Source organism: Arvicola amphibius, chromosome 9 (assembly GCF_903992535.2).
Source record: "Arvicola amphibius chromosome 9, mArvAmp1.2, whole genome shotgun sequence".
In the NCBI taxonomy this organism is placed as follows: Eukaryota; Metazoa; Chordata; class Mammalia; order Rodentia; family Cricetidae; genus Arvicola; species Arvicola amphibius.
In genome coordinates, this window is record NC_052055.2 from 116,998,481 (window position 1) to 117,019,004 (window position 20,524).

At 44.3% G+C, this 20,524-nt stretch overlaps 1 protein-coding gene across 2 annotated transcripts in view; it reads right to left on the reverse strand.

The window, feature by feature from the left end:
* Positions 1-20,524, reverse strand: part of Adarb1 (adenosine deaminase RNA specific B1) — a 129,853-nt gene that overhangs the window by 33,702 nt on the left and 75,627 nt on the right. For both annotated transcript variants that reach the window (XM_038343519.2, XM_038343520.1), the window contains exons 3-4: positions 7,815-7,889; positions 3,461-4,395 (exon numbers count right to left, since the gene is read on the reverse strand). In XM_038343519.2, the coding sequence (XP_038199447.1) occupies positions 3,461-4,395; positions 7,815-7,842 (963 nt within the window). In that variant the 5' untranslated portion in view covers positions 7,843-7,889. The remainder of the gene's footprint in view (positions 1-3,460; positions 4,396-7,814; positions 7,890-20,524) is intronic.

Sequence of the window (20,524 nt, forward strand, 5' to 3'; positions counted from 1 at the left end):
TGCTCTTGCTCAAGTAAATAACCCCTTACCCATATTCGTGCAAGCAATCCTAATTAGACACAGTGGGCCACACACAAAAAGAAAATGATATGAAAGTAGGAAGAGGGTGTGGTGGTTTGAAAGAAAATGGCCCCAAAGGGAGTTGGCACTAATAGGAGGTGTGGCCTTGTTGGAGTAGGTGTGGTCTTGCTGGAGGAAGTGTGTCACTATGAGGTTGGGTTTTGAGTTCTCCTTTGCTCAAGCTGCACTCAGTGAGACAGACCACTTTCTCTTGCGTGCATATCAAGATGTACCCAGCATCATGTCTGCCTGCACATCGCCATGCTCCCCACCATGAATTGTAAGCCACCACCTCAATTAAACGTTTTCCTTTATAAGAGTTGCTGTGGTCATAGTGTCTTCTCAGCAATAGAAATCCTAATGAAGGGAGCTTGTTGGGAAGGAGTTCAGTGGGGGTGGGGAAGGATAAGAGATGATACTGGGAGGGAGGAAATGATCAGAGAAATAGGTATGACATTGTGAAAGAATGAATTTTTCAAATGTACAGATTAATGGAGATGGGTTAAATTAAGATGTAAAAGTTAGCCAATAAGAAGTTAGAGCTAATGGGACAAGCAGTGATTTAAATAATATAGTTTCTGTGTGATTATTTCAGGGTTAAGAGGCCGGGAACTAACTAGCGGCCTCCTCCAACATTTTTGAAGTTTTAATTTCATATAAGGGCAGGCACAGCTCCAAGTGACTTTTCTGCAGAAGTGTGAGCCCCTGACACTTGAGCCAGGAGCCTATGGAATGTATACTGTGAGACATGGGCAACTGAAGAACACAAGTATCTCTGACTCTCTGAAAAGGCCTTATGGACTTTACCCTTTGTGACTGGGGCTGTACTCAACAAAAGTGTAAAGATCCTAAATGTAGCTGGGCATAGCGGTCTACTCCTTTAATCCACTACTTGGGAGGCAAAGGCAAGTTGATCTCTTGCAAGTTCAGGATAGCTTGGTCTCTATAGTGAGTTCCAGGACAGCCAGAGCTGCACAGGGAGACCCTGCCTCAAAAAACAAACAAACAAAACAAAAACAACAAAACAGGAAAAAAAAAACAAAGAAAAGATCCTATACCCCAACTACTCACCTTCAATAACACACACAAGGGTGAGGACCTGCTTTACAGTTGATTCTTGACAACACCACACTGGCAAGCCTGCTATAGCAGAGTGCCACAGTTGTGGTATGGCCAACACTGTCTGACTTTATATCCCCACCCCAGCCTGGAATATCAGAAAGGCAGATAGCCCTCATGCCGGGGATGTTTGGTTCAAGCCCTTTAAGAGATATTTTAGGGAAAAAGCAAGAATTTACATCTATCATGGAATGCAGGTCCTGAGTCTCCCCACCCTGGACCCCTGCATATAACCACTGAGATTGGCCCTGGAAGTCCACTCTGAAAAGACTTTACTGTCTTCATCCTCTGTGGTTAATAAATTTCTGAGCTACCCTGGGGCTTTAAAAGGGGCAGTGCTGGTTGTACCACTGAGCAAAGATGTGACAATACAACTCTGTTGTTCCCAGACTTTAAGTGGCTCCAAATTAGAGGTCTAGAAATTGGTGTTTGACATCTTAGGACCCAGAGGGAAGCAGCATTAAGAGGCAAGGAGGGGACCAGCCTACCTCAACATGACTAGATCCTGAAAAATGCCATTTGCCTCCCCAGGTCAGGAGCTCAGTCCTTTCCATACAAAGCCACTGAGGCAGCCACTCAAGAAGACAGGGCTAGCAGGGTGTGGTGGAGTACATGCCTTTAATCTCAGTACTCCCAAAGACAGGCAGATCTCTGTAAGTGTGAGGTCAGCCTGCTCTACATAGAGAGTCCAAGACCACCAGGGTAACATAGAGAGACCTGTTTCAAAACAAACAAACAAACAAACAAACGACAACAACAGAAAGCAGAGCTGAGTCCACCGTCCTCAGACCATTTATGTGCTATCCCTCTGTGTGATCCATGGCATCTGAAAGAGTTTCAGTGGTTTGGCTACCACTGTCAACATTAAAGGAAGACAAGCTACATCAGATGGAATGTTAAACTCAGGCCAACAGATTTTAATAAATCTAAGTCTGGAAATAAAAGTCACTTGGGATCTAGTACCATTAGTTTGTAAAATAACCAATAGACTACTTGGTTATTTTATTCTTGGAGGTATGTTAGTAAGGGACCAATTTGGAAATAAGTACACACCACAGAAAGTCAGTAAAACACCAAACTCTAGACTAGCTGTACTTGGTTGCTTTAGGCAAAGCAGAACAAGTCTTTTTTTAAAACCAATATTTGGGTTTAACCCCAGAACTTGGGAGACAGATGCAGATGGATCTTGGTGAGTTCAAGGCTAGCCTGATCTACATAGCAAGTTCCAGACCAGACAGGGCTATATAATGTTTTAAAAAAACAAAACAAAAACAAAAACCAGCAAAAACTATGGTCACCTCAACTCTAGCTGTATCACAGGCCAGAGAGAAATGGCCACACCTGCACCCAGGAGAATGCAAACCTTCTTAATTCACCGCATTTGGTAACTTGTTAATTCACTAATTCTGGTCAATTGCTTCCACACTAAAGAGCACTTTGACAAAAAAGAATTAAGATAGAACACTGAAAAACAGATCAGTGAAATCTGGGATTCCAAGAACCCAGACACAGTCAATGATCTGGGATTTGATGAGGACTGAAGCTCCCTTTCCCTTCTTCCTCCTTCAGAGACCCACCCTGAGCTACTCCAACATTTCCTTTCCTCATGGTGAGTTTTCTGTGAGGGGCACAAACTTGAGTAGCTGTCCATGTCCAACTGGAGCAGGGAGAAGCCCACACAGATGCCACAGAGGAAATTTGGCACATAGAAAGTCCTAGCAACTGGCACTTTCTAGAGTGTTTATGAAAGGGCTCCTTGCCACACCCCCTGCCCTGCCAATATGTTCTCTACTGCTCTGGGGCTAATGTCCCATCACCCTGACCTCAATAGGGGCCTTCAGCCGCAGACTGGCCAGCAGCCCTTATTCTGGGCACGATTTCTCTGTGAAATGTCTCAAGGGATGCCCCACTGAACAAAGGACAAAATTCAGTCTGGGCTCCCAGCTCCATTCCCAATAAAGGATTACTAAGGGGTGAGGGTCCCTTTAGGGCAGAATTAAATGGAAAGGCAATTGTGGCTGTCCTGGTGCGATTCCTGAGGTATCCCTGCTCTGCACTGTCATGACCCTAGTGAGCATAAATCAGAGGAGATTAAATCAGATTCTCAGTGACCAAGCGACCATGTGAACTGAGGCAAAGTCACTCCATAGTGAGACTTACCAACAACTGTTCCTGCTAAGTGCTTAGTAACATTGGAGTCAAAGTAATAGTGAAGACTAAAGGCTGCTTAAAATGTCATCAAGGGAAACAGCCACTTTTGCAAACACTCATTTTTCCTCACCTGTGGCAAATGCAATTGAAGACCTTCGCTGAGAACAGGCTGGCGAGATGGTGTTTGGTCCAAGTGCAAATTGAAGACAGTAGCCAAAGCAGACTGTGCAGCCCGGGCCTTGGCAAGCTTCTTGTTTCTCCCTGAGCCCTCAAAGAACTGGCCATCTACCACCACGGACATGACAAAGCTCTTGGCATGGCTCTCCCCGCTCTCAGAGAGGAAGTCATACTTCAGCCCTGGACGCAGCTCATTCAAGATCATCACAGGATTCTTCCCACTTGGGGGTGGGAATGGTGGTGGGATGGGCAGAGGAGGCTGGGTAAGGCTGGCAGGCACTGGGGAGGCTGACAGGCTAGCATCTCCACTTGAGCTGAAGGAGTCATCCCCATTGGAGCCTACATAGAAGGGTGGCTCTGACTTGTCTGGAGTCTCGAAGCCATTAAAGAGTGTGTCAGGGAAGTCGGCCTGGTCAGATGTGAAGTCTGTGTTCACAGAGAGGGTCCTTCCCATGGCCAGGTGGGCCTCAGAGGCATTGGGAAACTGGACAAAAGACCTCAGGGCCTTCTCAGCGGCATGGAGTTTTGCCTTTTTCTTTGTAGGGCCAGAGCCCTCAAAGACCTGCCCGTTCACTTCCACAGACATGACAAACAGAGGTGCATGCACAGGTCCTGTCTGGGATAGCAGCATGTACTGTAAGCCAGGTTTGATCTCGTTCAGCTGCATCAGGGCATTCTTGGGCAGAACTGGCCCTGGTGTTTTCCTTCGCTTCTTCAGGCGGTACTTGGAGTGGCCATTGCTGCCCTCCTCTAGGGGCCGCTTCCTGCTGGTGCTACCACCACCCCCGTTGGAGAGCGGAATAGCCTCGCCAGGCCCAGGTGTGCTGCTGTCCTTGGGGGGCATGTTGTCCAGATTGCGGTTTTCCTTAACATCAGTGCTGCTGGAACCTGTGGTGCCCAGAAAGAGTAACTTACAACGCCTTCGTTGCAGGATCTTGTAAATGCAAAATTTATAGATTCCTTTATCTCTTTGTAGCTGGGTAAGTGATGTGTGTGTGCATATTTCCTTCCTCAGTGCAATTGTGAAGAACTACACATTGACCAAAGACATAACTGTTTGGGGCTGAAATGCACTTTGAGGTTTTGGGGTTTTTTTTGTTTGTTTTTTAAACTAACACCTATTCTCTCTTCTAGTTAGTTTATCAGTTTCTTCTGCATTAGAAGACAAAATTTTTAAATTATTTTCTCTACCAAAGATATCCTAAATCTTTCTAACTTACCAAGATGTTAGATGTTAAGTTAATCCACAAAGATTCACACTGAGGCTAATGAAGTGGCCTCTGAATCCATCAGTCACAGGCATTTATCTCAGCATTGTCTTCCTTTGCAAGAATACTGACCTTAACTGACAGCAATGTTTAAATCGCAGCACTCCTCAGCAGAGGAGGTGCCACTTAGAAATGTGTCTTCACAACTCCAAATACCTAACCAACATCTGATTATTCGGTTTAGTTTATGAATCAATCATATATAATAAAAGTATTATGACTTTATAGATTATTTTTTGAAAAATAATGTATACATTTAAGATTTTTTTCATTATATATCAGTGCTATGTGCTTCAGAATCTTTAATAAATTTTATCTAGGAAACTATATAAGAATGAGATACAGAACTGGAGCAGCAGGCAAGCTGTGCTCCTAATTTCACAACATGCCACAACCCTGCCTTTCTAAAGACAGTTGGTAGGTTTCCAGAATAACTTGGTGATCTTACGTTTCAAATGTACTTTATGTGGCAAAATAAAAGATTATTTTGATATTTAAACGGGAAATAAATGTCAAGCATGATCGTGCATACCTGTTATTCTACGACTCAGAGGGGAGTTGAAAGTCAGGGGAAAAACTGGCTGCACACAGCCATGACCTTGTCTCATACTCCCACCAAGCAAAAAGAGAAACTATTTTTTCAAAGTGGGGAGTGGGGAGTGTTCAGTCCTCCCTTTAAGTTTATTAAGCTTTCTTTAAAAAGTAACAATAATTTCTCTTTTATCACTTGGTTTTGCAGTCTTCTGCAGTGTGCCTGTGCAATAGGGCTGTGGAGTGTTTACTGAGATCTCCAACCACTAGCTCCAAAAATCCAAAGTAAATCTTAATGGATGAACATATTCCTAAACATGGTGGCTCCAGGGTCTGTTTCCACTATGCAATACACCAACAGACTTTCTTTATGTCAAACAATCTGAAAACACTGAAAAATGTTCTTCAGTGAGCCTGTGGGCAGGGTTAATGTGAGGAATGTCCTGGCTGTTGCCGTCAGTCTCTGGAGTTAATGATCACAGATGCCTCAGGCCATCATCATTCAGCTGAGACAGCAAAGATGACCAAGATAAACTCAGTCCATGGAAAATCTCATGTGTGAGGTGGGAGAAGGGGTCTCTCAATAGACACCTCTTCCCCAGAAAACTCCTGACACACACACCACTTCTCCCAGCTGACAAAGCTAATGGAATGGGCACTAAATTTTCATTTATAACATCCTCCAGCAAAAGACCGGTAGGTTACTCCTTTCGGTACTCAGGGAACAAAAGGTGAAAAGGCAGAGCAGAGACGGACAGAGGTTAATAAACGGGGAGAACATCACATACTACATCTGCTCACAGCTCGAGTCCATCAGTAAACAGTAGGACCAGCATAGAAACAAACAGCAAGGCACTCCGGCAAGCATTTAGCCAAACATTAATGGTGACAAACAGCCAAATGCCCTCAGAACTAAGGTAACAGTATAGATTATGAGAAAAAAATACACTTTCTGTGACAGCTGAAATCATTCTCAACTCTTACTCACTTCAGAAGAAAAGGTACCCATCACATGTTATCAAAAAATGCTCCTGAACAAACAAAAATAAAATACTCCAATTAGAGACAGAGCCCACTCTCTGCTGAAGCAGGCACTCTCTCCGCATACCACACTGTTGCATTTAGAATGTGAAGTGAATCACAGTAGAACTTTAACTGCTTTTAAAACCACAAGAGATATATGACTGACATTTCAAGTTTGCACTAGACCCAAGAGTTTATTTTTACAGGAATATTATTTGGGAGGACCCTTCCTTAGTTAAATTACCCAAGGATCAAAGGTTATGGTCACAGCTGGAGACACAACCCACAGTCCCCAGCCAGCAGGTAGCTCTGGGGACACCTTCACATATTTCCCAGGGGAGGGTTACTGGACTGGCACAGCACTGGCAATACTGTCTGAAATGTAGTTTTAGACCTGGCAACACTGAGAGTGATGGGTAAATCTGCCAGCAAAACCACAGCTTAAAACATCTCAAGAGTAGACCTGAGGAGAAACAACCAGTGAGCTGTAAGCAGTGTCCACGTCAGCGGAGGCAGAAGCATGCCAACTACACTATTCGAAATGGCACTGGGCAGCTGCTTCATCCAGCAGTGGTGATTCTCAGGGTAGAGGGTGTCTGCTGCACAGCCCACCCCAGACCCAGCACAGCAGTACAGACTCGCCTGTCTCACGCAGTGCTGTGAGGCTCTGGGAGTCCAAGAATTGCAGAGCAACAGTCCCTGCCACTGGGCTGAGTCACAGAGAGTGTGCTGAGCCTGGTTCTCAGCAGTATACCACCCCCAGGAAAAGCTGCGTGTTCTTCCTTCAGACAGACAGAGCACCTTAGCTGGAAAAGTGCCTTCTTCCAGGCAACTTCCCCTTTAGACCTGCTCCTCTCTGGGACTGAGGGTGGGCAGAAGTGACTGGCGACTCACAGAGAACAACGCCAAGGGAGGAAACGTCGGTGTGCCTGAGGCCCCATCCCCGCAGCCCTGTGGAAGTCGGTGTGGAGAGCAGAAAAGAGCCCCAGTGAGGGTTTGGTTCACACTAGCACCAATCGCGTTCCAGTCTTCAGAGACTAAGATCATGTGGACACCCTTCCCTCCAATGCAGGAGCAGCGACTGTGTCTGAAGGGAGCTTTTTGAACTGTTATCCAGTGACCAGGAATCTGAGTCAATCAAAAAGGTTTTCTTGAGTTTATACTGGTGAAAGTTCAGAGCTTTATTTTAAGAACCACAACTTCACAAGAAGCCACACAACATTATGAGACAGGCACCTAGAGGCATATTTCGGGAATAAAAATGATGGTCCCATGGTGATAATGAGGAATGAAAACACTACATAGTTGGCTGTAAGAAAAATGTCCACAGTAAATATTGATGCCTATGATATAAAAACCCACCACTGCCAACAACCCACATCTTGGGAACCACCAAACTAGTAGTATTGATCAAATTTACAAACGCACTAATATTTTAATGGGACATGAACTACTTGGGCACTATGTAATAGGCCTAGATCTTACTCATATTCTCTTCATCTTCTATATCCATGGTAAAATGCTTTTGAGGGTTTCTTGACTGGCGGAGACCACTTCTGTCTGAAAGACAGCAAGAAAAAAATGTTTAGTATGTGATCCTGGCAAAATGAAGTATGGCCTCTGTGTGTACTGATCACCACATCACTACAATTAAAAAAAAAAAAACATAGATCATAAAAAGTATTGGGCTTTTCCTTCTGGAAGGAATATATTCTCAGTCTCTTTCATCTCCTCTCTTCATGCTCCAGGATACCTGACTTAGCTGCCTTATGTGGAAGGACAGTGGAGGTAAGAAAGGGGTTGCCACAAAGGAACCTTATGCTCTACTCCAGGGAGTAATAGGCCACTAAGGATTCTAGACCAGGGACAAGGGGGTAAGTCTACCCATAAGGGCCTGCTGTCAACAGCTATGTCATAGCTGATCGCAGACTCACAACAAGCTCCAGATGTTTGTCACCTCTGCCCTAGTAGGTCTATGAATGGTAATAGTGATGTCACATACGACATTTCAAGTAGTTTACCTACACTTCCATTCACCCCAACAGCATGTCACAGGAGAGCAAAAATGTATATAGTAACTTAAATCTAATGCAATTTAGTCTAACACAATTTCTTTGCCACACACAATTATTTCATTAGCAGGAGATACCAAGAAAGGATCTAAAGAAAAATTACAACTGCCAAATCACTGACAAATTCAAGGTTTTCATCTTCCCAAATATTTCTGATAAATTACAATTAAAGAGAAAAAGGATTTGCAAATTTTGAAACCAATATTCCTTTGTAAACAGAATTTGTTTTATTAATATCAATAAAGTAAATTCCTTGATTTTAGGGAAATGGTAATTAAATATGCTAGGTAGAACATATATCTCACATAGCACTGCATGATGGAGTTTCTACACAGAATCCTTTAGTCAAGGTTTTCAAGGGGTTTTCGAGATGGCTCAAGAGTTACAAGCACTGGATGATCTTCACGGGACCCAGGTTTGATTCCCTGCACCCACATGGAAGCTCACAACTGACTGTAACTCCAGTCCCAGGAGATATGATACCGGTACTCAGTGGTCTCCACAGGTACTACATGCACATGGTGCGCAGACACACATACATTCAGGCAAAACACCCACACATATAAAATAGAAATAAAATAAATCTTAAAAAGAAAGCTTTTTAGGGTGCTATAAAAGCATTATCACTTTATATTAATTCATTGTTTTAAGATATAGTTAGAGTATCTATTATGTTTAAAGCAATGCTGTGATGGGGGACTTCAGCCAATCGCATGCTATATAAGATATCCCTCCCTCCCAGGCCCCAAATAGCCTATAAAACCATCTGTATGCACTTGTTTTTCCTCTTTTGGTTCCCTGCGCTCCTGGTGTTCGCGGGATCTTTGGTCGTATAAATTTTCCCTTTTATTAAAAACTAAATCTTTTATATTGAGCTAATCTAGTTATTTATCAATCGACCACGCCCCTACAATGCTGGGTACCATAGGAAACGAAAATCAATCATAGATTTTGCAATTGAGGAATCCAAACGTTGGTACTGTACAGACAGCTGGTTATGTTAAGGAATTTTGCTAATAGTTATGGGTATGGAAACAGTTGTTATCTGTTAGAGGCACATACTGAAGTATTTACAGATGAAATGATGATGTCTAGGACTTATTTCAAAATAGTTCGGTGCAGTTTGTAAAGAAACAGAGAGAGAAATAGTACTGGGCTGGTGACTCTGCAGGGGATGGACATGAAGGGGACAAGCATGCAGGGGACGGGCATGCAGGGGACGGGCATGCAGGACCACTCTGCAATGGTGTATATTTTATACAATTCTGCATTCTATGACTCAGTATCCTCACTATGCAAAATTTTATTTTTGAGTGCGTGTGTGTGGAAGTCAGAGAGTAACTTTGTAAAGTTGGTTCTCTCCTTACACCTTTATGTGGATTCCAGAAATGAACTGAGGTCATCAGGCTTGTACAGCAAGCACCTTTACCTACTGAACCATCTCGCCAGCCCAAATCACAGTGGAAAGTTTTAGGAGAAAGTGGGGGTTTGGTGATGTATCAAGTGTGGAAACACTGTAGCAGGGCAGGCACCTTTAGTAAGGAAGGGGTAAGCTCAGGAAACAGGGATGTAGTTGTTCATTCAGACAAATTTTGGCCAGAGGTTAGACCGTAATACTGCAGAGACAGAAAATAAGTGGAGGTAAGTTAAACAGGACAGAGAACAGACTCCTCTGAGAAACCCAGACTATGTGGTAAAAAGGAAACTTAACAGAAAGTTCTTGTTCGCTCAGAGGAGGCGTAAGACAGGCAGAGGGCACAGAGGCTTCTTTCTGCAATGATGAGTAACTGCAGAGATCAATGACTGTTCAAAGTATTCTGTACCAAGAATAAATAACTGTGGACTGCTTAGTCATGGGTGGGATATCTACATCACTCCCTCCCTACACACACACACACACACACACACACACACACACACGAATGCATGCGCATGCACATACACGTGCTTAGGCTCAGGGAACATCACTGAAAGGGGGTAAGAGTTGGAGTCAGCATGGAGACAGTGGGACAGAACTAATGGGAGATCACCAACTCCAGTTGGAATGGGACTGATGGATCATGCGACCAAACCCGTCTCTCTGAATGTGGCCAACAGTGGGGGCTGACTGAGAAGCAAAGGACAATGGCGCTGGGCTCTGATTCTTCTGCATGGACGGGCTCTGTGGGAGCCTTCTCAGCTTGGTCGATCACCTTCCTGGACCTGGGGGGAGTTGGGAGGACCTTGGTCTTAACATAGAGTAGGGAACCCTGATGGCTCCTTGGCCTGGAGAGGGAGGGAGGGGAGGTATGGGTGGAGGGCAGGGGAGGGAAGGGGGAGGAGAAGGGGAGGGAAGGGGGAGGAGATGGAAATTTTTAAATATAAAAAATAAACCATGGGAGAAAAAAGAGTTGGAGTCAGGTATGGAATGGAGTGGAAAGCTGGCGTCGGCCATGATGTGGTTATTATACTCCTGAACTCACAGCAGTTGTGAATACCTGCTCAAGACAGGTCAGGGAGGGTCTCATGAGCCCCCCCCCCCGGAAGGATTTACAGTCAGTTAATAGCTAGTGGTGAAAAGAGAGACATTTTCTTTAGTGGTATAGCCACTGGTAAGGGATTCATGTCCTGTAAACAAACTCATCTATGGTCCTGGAAACAATCCAAATGAAACTCTTCGAGTCAAACACACCAAAAAAAAGTAGTAGAAACAGAGCTAGTTAGGAAGAGGTTGGGCATCAGTGGGACTAGGAGGGGACAAGAAAGGATAATTGAAATATGCTAAAAATTCAGTGTGTAGAAGATGGAGAAAATATACTTTATCTTTTCTTCCTGTTCAGTGATATACAGCTGAGAACCCCAGATTTTAGAATAAAAGAAATAAGACAACCAGATCAGGGTAGTCATGCTGTGTCCTAGAAGTCAAGGTGGTACCCAGAAGCTCTGAAATTTCCTTAAACCTCATTAACCTGACTTGGAGAGAAAGAAAGTGGAAACTGCCAAAACCAAAGGGCACAGATCAAAACCAACCAATCAACCAAGAAAACAAACCCTGACAAAAGCAACTGTTTCTGGTGAGAGGGAAAACTCACCAACAACACTACTACAGCAAAGCTCACAAAAGAGCCCAGCCTGACTCCATCCATGAAGGGCTCTAAGTAAGAGCCTGAAGTTCTAGGCAGGGGTGGAATGAGACAAGCCCAAGAGGGTTCACATCCACTGGGCTGAGACAACTCTGCTAGCCACCTGGCAGGAAAAGGCCACCTATTGCTGGAACCCCTCATGGCATGTGCATCAGCTCCTGCCTCCAAGTTCCTGCCCTGTTTGAGGTCCTGCCCTCTCTGCTTTTGACAATGAACTGTTACAGGAACTGGGAGTGAAGTAAATCCTTTCCTCCCATGTTGCTTTAGGTCATAGTGTTTTATCACAATAGTAACCCTATTGTTACTAAGAGACTTTCTTAGGTGGGAAGCAGCAGTGAGTCCCAACAGAGTTCTGGACTTGCCCTTTCCACCCTACCACTTGCAGTAAGGCACTGTTCCCCTTCCACTTACAGAGTGTGGAAGAGTAGGCTTAAGTGAACTGGAAGACCCTGAGTCTCATGACATCACATGAACAGACTGCAATTAAAACACAAAACAATACAAAACACCTATCACTCAGAGAATCAGGAGGGGGGCTGGAGAGATAGCTCAGTGGCTAAGAGCACTGGCTGCTCTTCCAGAGGACCTGGGTTCAGTTCCCAGCACCTACATAGCAGCTCACAGCTGTCTGTAACTCTAATTCCAGGGAATCTGGCAGGTCAAACACCAGTGCACTTTAAAAAGAAAAGGAAAAAAAAAAAAAAAAGAACTGAAGTCAGAGAATCCGGATGGCACCAACAGTGAGAACAGTCCACAGATGCCAACGTAGAGATGACAGACAGGTGGAGTGGTCAGGAAAAGAAATTAACACAGACTTCACCCCTAGGAAAAAAGGAAAAGGAGGAAGGCATTGCAATTTCAGCCCTCTGGGTAGAGGCACAGCCAGATAGCTAGGTCAGAGTCAGCAAGGGACAGACAGCAGAGCACAGGACAGAGCAGAGCTCAGAACAGATCCTCACAGATGAGCCTAGCAGCCTGGACAAAGGTGCAAGAGTGGCCAGCGGAAGAAGGACAGCCTTCAACACAGAGGGGAGCCAGGAGAGGTGGAGGCTTAGCAGAACCTTGGCACAGCCTCATACTGCATACAAACATGATCTCAAAATGGGTCAGGGACTTAAATACAAAAGAGAACCATGAAACTTGCAGGAAAACCTAAAGAGAAATTGCTTGGAATCCAGGGCCTGGCAGAATTGTCAGACCTGACAGTGTAAGTGCAAGCCAGGAAAGGGAAAGTTGATAAACCAGACTTTAGAAATAACCCTGTTCTTACAGGCCATGCTTAAGTACACATTAGGAGGAACCAACTGAAAACCACATATCCAGCAAGGAGGGTAGACAAGAAGATCAACAGTAAAAACAAATATCCAATAAGAAAACTGGGAAAAGTCAGAAAGAAACCATTTGCCACAAAGGGCACACAGGTGGGAATCAAGTACAGAGAAACATGTCCACCATGCCTGACTATGAGGAAAAAGCAGCTTAAGAGAACTAAACACTGCTACACAATGAAGAGAACATCTCAAACGAAAACCTCAACTCAGGTGCCAAGAGGACTAGAGCAACTACACCTGAGCCTGCTGGCAGGAGCAGGCATGGAAAAGGCACAAGATGGAAAGAAATATAAAGGAGCCAGAGAACAATAACTAAACATGAAACTGCCACACGACCCAGCCATTGCTGTGGGGCCTTTATCCCAGAGAAACAAAGGCCTTCATCCTCATAAACACCAGTTCTCATACTGCACAGGGCTCTACATTATCTCACAGGAGAGTTTAATTCAAAGATGGGCAAAAGTCACATAATTAGTCTAATTTCACTTTTTATATAATTAACCAATAGTCAATGTGGGTGGAGTTGGCTTTACTTAAATGTCTGCTGCAGTGCTGGATGCTAAGGCACAGGAGAACACAGCCTGGTGAGGACCACCTGGCTTGCCCAGTCTGCCTGATTGTCCTGCTCTCACTGAAATTCTGTAAAGGACATGGAAATGTCTCACAGTAGAAAATAATTGTGCTATGCTTGGTGGCGGGTGGGGGACCTGTGTGGTAAGAACAAGAGCTAGAAATCCCTGCAGAGCAGAAGCCAGCACCTACAAATGCCAACCCTCGCACCAAAGGTTATAAAACAAAGCAGAGTGAGACGCCAAGAGCTTTACAGCATTTCAAGTGACTGTTTCTTATAGCCTGAAAAGAAGCCCTTGTGGCCTGAACTATGAACAAGAACTAAAACCCCATCAAAAATCCTAAAGGAAGAAAATTCCAGGGATGGGCCTTATTTGATAGCAACATTCAAAATAACTACTTCATGCTTCAGGATGCCTCCAAGGGCAGGAAGGGTAAGCTAATGCTGTGAGGCACAGCAAGTGTGAAGACCTTCTGACTGCACATCCATCAGAAGAGCAGAGACCCGAATTCAACCATTCTGACTTTGCTTCTTTAGCACCACTAGTCAAAGTGATTCTAACAGCAGTGTAGAAAAAGAGAAGTTTAGAATAACCATGCAACTCAAACTAAAGCAGCAACCTGTGGGGAGCATTCCAGGCTGGACACAAGAGCTCCCATAATACCTGAAGGGCCTCAGCTTAGAGACTGAGTGATGGAATGAAAAGCCAAGCATTAGAACATAACACATTCAGAAACAATGCTTGGCAAAGATACTGCTTTAGCCAGGGACGTCCACATGAGCTTTCTCTTGACAAATGGGCCATTCATCTATCCTTTCTCATTTACCAAACAATACTGTGATTAAATTGGCAATATTTTATTTTTAAATTAGATGGGAATAAGTGATTCTTGTTATGTATCTTTTTAGACTCTTCTGTTGTAAAACAAAAGAGCAAAGGCTTACATTAACATCAACCTTCCAGGCAGCCCTCATCTCCCCATGGTGGTGAGGCTGCAGACCTTCCCACTCTCTCCCTTTAACAGAGATATTCTAGACTACAAGAGAAAGAACATGACTACATGACTTGCTTATATCAAAAATGAACCAGAACCTCAATCTTTTCTACTGAGCTAGTGAAAATGTTATTTCTAAGTATACTAAAAAATTTATAGATAAAAATAACTAGCAAACAGGAGGTCTAGGGAACACTTCTGTTGGTAAAGATCACACTCTGCTGGACAAACGTCAGGTCCCAAGTTTGGTTCCCCAGCAGTCACATAAAAAGCTGGGTGCAAGGCCAGGCGGTGGTGGCTCATGCCTTTAATCCCAGCACTAGAGAGGCAGAGGCAGGAGGATCTCTGTGAGTTTGAAGCCAGCCTGGTCTACAAGAGCTAGTTCCAGGACTGGCTCCAAAAAGCTACAGAGAAACCCTGTCTCAAAAAAAGCTGGGTGCAGCAGACAGTGTCCTGGCTTCAGTGCTGAAAGAGTGGAGCTTGCTGCCAAGCTAGCCTAGCCAAATTGATGAGTTTCAGGTTCAGTGAGTGACCTTACAAAAAAATGCAGTGGAGAGTAACAGAGGAGGAAGGCACTCACCATTGATCTTGCCTCTGCATGTGCCACATAAAAAAGGTAAGTGGAAAACATAAATAAGCTCACTAATAATTATTATGAATTTAATCAATTTCCATTTTCCCTCAAGAAAATATAGATTTTTTTTTTTTTGAGACAGGGCTTCTCTGTAGCTTTGGAGACTGTCCTGTAACTAGTTCTTGTAGACCAGGCTGGCCTCGAATTCATAGAAATCTGCCTACCTCTGCCTCTCGAGTGCTGGGATTAAAGGCTTGTGTCACCACTGCCTGGTAAGAAAACACATATTTTAAGAGTACTTTTACATGTTCTTTATGACTATTATTGGTTTTTTAAATTTTTTAAAATTTATTTTGTATACAATATTCTGCCTGTGTGTATGTCTGCAGGCCAGAAGAGGGTACCAGACCTCATTACAGATGGTTGTGAGCCACCATGTGGTTGCTGGAAATTGAACTCAGAACCTCTGGAAGAGCAGCCAGTGCTCTTAACCTCTGAGCCATCTCTCCAGTCCCAGTTTTATTTTAAATATCTATGAACCAAACATTTAAAATAAGAGTTTTGTTATTTGTGTTGAGTCATTACATAGGCTCAATACTAGGAAAAGTTTATAGCCACTGCAACAAAACAAAAACATCTAATGAAGAGTTGATTATTTAAAATGGTTCCTGAAATACAATTGTCTCATACCACCTAAAAGAAACAAACTGAAACTCACTAAGTTAATCAAGTGTGTCAGAAAATGCAAAGCACGCCATGACTGGTATTTTGCTTTGGATATCACCTAGCAAAATAACACCACTAAGGTTTCCAAAAATATTCAATTGACACTGTTTTCAAGGAAGTATTTTTCTTTCTAGAAAACCACCCATGTATCCTGGTGCTTGTTTAACTCCTGCAGAGTTTGTACATATTAAGGGGGAGGAGGCAGGTTGTGTCAGCAAAGAAGGAATTGGACACATCATTTAAGCAAGTATGTCTTTTACAGTATAATGCAAGTGGGGAAATTACAATCGGGATAGCCAGGCATAGCATTCATCATGCTAGGTAGAGGGCTAATAAGAGTAGCTCATGGAGCAGGAAAGAAAGAGCCCAAGGACAGCAGCAGAGAGCACTACTAGAGGTATCAACTCAGGAGGACCCAGTTTAGGTTACTGACACCTAGCAAAGATAGAGACAAACAAGATAATAGAAATCATAGGAAGCAGCAACACTGTAGGGTGTGGGTCTAGTTCCCTCTACTTCATTAAAAACAAAGTATCATCCAAAACTCACACAGAGACAGCAGGAGAGTCATGGGGGTGGGGGGTCTGTCACATGTCAATTGCATGTACAGTGCTCAGCTACTAGTGGACAAAGCCTGGCAGAGGCAAGTCCAGGAGAGAACATGGAGAAAGGAGTGACCTGGCAAGGGCTGGGCTTTCCAAGGGACCTTGAATAAAGTGCTCACTTAAGTAGAAATTGTACCAACACTAACATACATACATAGGCAAGTTAGTGCATTACATGTAGCGCATGCTTATGGCAGAACATCTGTAAGTCCACTCAGGGTTTCCTTCTTACGCCATATCTTGCACAACCAGTTATCTCCAAGTTGAGCTCAGATTTTTCAGGCACCTGCTTCTGTCCTCACAGTAGCCAGGGTGGTCTCTTTGTAAACTAGAAAGAAGCACAGGCTCCCAGGCCCACACTCTGCAAGCTCTACCATGGCCCACATGAGCATCTCCTCCTGGGCTCTGTTAACTGTGCTCTTGTCCCAGGCTAGAGGCCCTCAGCTTGACATAATGCATTCATCTTGCCTCACAATTGCCATGAAGCCTCTGAGCAACCCTGACCTATTTTGCTGTATCATTCCCTACTCACAATCAGTACCAGGAATGTGCTGGCATCTTACGGTTTAGCTGGATACAAACCAGGTTCATCCCAACAAGGATAGGAGCCATTTTGATGAATACTCAATAAGCACCCTCTTTCTGCCCCAAGATGTGGGAATACACCATTCTTCCTGCTCCCCTGACCATGCTTCCACCTGCCAGTCTCTACTAAATTACATCATCTGACATTCTAGATCTGTCCACCTTTCTTTGCTCTTTAAGCACTTCCCACCAAGACCTAATTTTTTTTTTTTTTTTTTTTGGTTTTTCGAGACAGAGTTTCTCTGTGGCTTTGGAGCCTGTCCTGGAACTAGCTCTTGTAGACCAGGCTGGTCTCGAACTCACAGAGATCCGCCTGCCTCTGCCTCCCAAGTGCTGGGATTAAAGGCGTGCGCCACCACTGCCCGGCTTAATGTTTATTTTTTATAGTGGATTTTCAGAAACACTGGCTTCCCTTAGAAGACTAGATGTGGTTTCTCCCAATCATAGATCTGCAGTGCTCTCCTCCGGATTACTGCAGGGTTCTTGCCTCCTTTCCAAACAAGCGCAGGTCAAACACCTGCTCAGAGAGACTTCAATTTCAACCCATCCAGGTGCTACTCCCATTCTAGGCATGGTGGGTCTATCACTTGTAGACTGTCTCCCTTCCACAGCTGAAGCCCACATGGGTGAAACAACTTCATCTCCTTAACTCTCTTCCAGTACCCATCCATTCCTATCAGCCCATATGACGCATAGGTCAGTGAAGATGGCACGGGGGGGAGGGCTGAGCTCCGCCCTTCACAACTCTATCCACCTCCTGGCAGTAGCTGTGCTAGATAGAGAGGTACATTCTAGTCTGCACCACCACAATCATGACCCCCAACGCTTTACATTGTCATATGACTGCCACAGTTATTTCTTCAGAGTAACCCATAGGGTGCCAGGAGGGCCAAGGAACTCCTGGGTGCTAGCTGTTTCTAATATTGGCTAGTCATTAACATGGCCACACACCATTCTTTACCAAAAGAGGAAACATGTACTTTTACCAATTATTTCTATCTTGAAATTTTTGCTGAAATGTGCCAACTAGACAGCAATTTGTACAGTTGTGGACTAGCCACTGTGACTGAGTAAACGACACACACAACTGGGGCTGTGTGGCTAATGCCAGCTGAGTTTACCAAGAATGTCAGGTAGCAGCAGGGTAAATGGCCCCATACTGACGCAAGTACGGGATAATCATGGTGAGGACTAGAGCCCCAATGTCCTCTTTATTCAGCATGTCATCTGTATGCATGACTTCCCTCCCCAGGAAGTGCCACATAGGCTTGTTGTCAAGATGGAAATGTAGGTAGTGATGGTCTCAAAAGCCCAGAGTCAACATTTCCTCTGGGTGACCCAGATTCTCACACATAGCTGGCCTCATCTGCAGCAACCTGCCCTGACAACAGCCTATAAACCCCACAAAGCTTTTGATCACTATGTTTGTGGCACACAGCAAAGTATTTTCCAGGGTACACAAAGGTGGGTACCTAACCAGGGTGCCCCCATTCTTGATCACATCTATGCTCACAGAACCAAGGTGCCTTAGGGGACCACATCAGCCACGTCTGCTTCCTTTGCACTGAGTCTATCCTTGACAGTGTATGGTTGCAAAGTGAGGTCCTTTATCTGGAAGAGTTTATAAGGTGAAAGGATCAACGGAAAAGGCAGTTGTTTGACACAATTAAGCAGTATGTTCCAGATACTTTTACTCTCCTTTACTGAGGGACATAAATTCTCTGCTCAGGTCCCTCTCTACCAGATACCAATAACAGCCTGAGTTATACAGGATGGCTGTTGGTGGGGATGCTGGAGAACAGCTGGGCTGAGTCTTGTTAAGGCCTGCAGGTACTCTGACCACGCTTGAGCAGTGACACACCTTCCTTGTGGGGCCAGTGAAGGCCACATTGAGTGGGCCCTTGTGACTGAGCGCCAGTATGGCCTGCATACAGTGAGTACTCCTGTCAATTCGAAACACATTCCAGCAAGAAGCCAGGCCAACACAGAGCCTACCTTCATGTCCTTGGTCAGTGACTGCTCTTGGCGAGTCAGGAAACTGACAGTGATAGAATCCTGGACAGAGTTAACTGTGGTCAGCAGACACAGCCTGGTAATGCCTGCCAGGTGACCTGAAGATCCCTACAGTCTGGCTGTTTATCTCAGGAAAACTAAAACAGTTCCTAAATAAATACATTCAAGTCACAGCTCAACTTGTTTTTGGCTTTCAGACACACATGTAACATGGAGCTTATATTTAAAAACATAATGACCCAAAATGGGGTAATAAACCAGGCTTCCATCTATGAATTAACTAAGAAAATCAAATCCAGACCATTCTCTCTAGGAAGAATATTTACTATAAACAAATGATGAAACAGAGTATAAAATACTTAGCATGTAATTTTAAACTACATAATAAGTTAAAGCTATATCCAGAAAATTTTTAGCAATTTATATTGGATATATAAAATCTAGAATATTCAGCTTTATATTTAATTAGTTTTCCTTCCCATTGGGACAACTAAATGGAGCAAAGCCACTAAAAATGTTTCTAAAACTGTATTTTCAATATTAACATTTACACTGGGAATTGGAATTGCTGGGATTTATTTTGGATCCAATTTCTGTAACAGTCCAAGTGTGAATTCACATTCCAAGTGTGATTCAGGACTTCAGCTGCTAGACCAGAATAGGATGCTGCACGGAATGCATCCTCTCTGAGAGGAGCCCTTGCCCTGGCATCAAGGTCCTCACTTGTGCCATGAAGCCATCAGCACAAAGGCAATGGGACACACTCCATATCTGCCATAGCAAGTCTAGAATATCTGAGCTATCTACCCACAAGTGGTGCTGTTCGGAGGGAATCAGCAGCAACTTTCTACACGTGAGGCCCTCTCATAGCTGACATCACAGATTTAAGTGTCTTCTACTGCCACCAGGGCCTAGTGAATGTCCTTCCTACCTGTACAAACAGCATAACAGGCACGAGTCACAAAAACCACTTCCCTAGTCACACAACAAGTTCATATGGTCCATCCCAGAGCAAACCTCATGCCTGAGAGTCAGGGCCAGCACTCTTACTACTGAAATCCTGGTTCTAGGTCTGTGCTGTGAATGTTCAAATCTTTGATGCCAGTATGCAGAAGTTCCTTATGAGAACTTGTTGGACGAGTGGGTAAGTGTGCAAATGGGCCAGGGCCACTCCATCCTACATCCCAGCACTTGCTTTCATCTTCATCTCTCAAAGTGACCTCTCTGCACAGACTAAAGCTGAGACTAATCCATGGCACAAGCTCGGGATCACCCGTGACACTGAGCAGGGAAGGTTGCTCTGAGTCTCAGGGCTATTTTCCAACAGTACTCAGAGTGTGTGTGTCTCTCCTGAGCTAGAGCCTCACTGCTGCAACAGCCCAACCCCATTAGCATCTCAACCCTGGAAACAAGGCAGAAGAGGCTGGCCTCAGGTCAAAACACCTGACAACAGCCTTCATATATGTGCAGAACTGGGAACAGACTAAAGATGCTCTCACACTTGGGGCAATCAAAAGACTCAATGGGAAAACAGAAGGACTGGGAACAGACATGGGATCTTACTCACACAATTCAGGGGTGGGGATGGGGAATACGGTGAA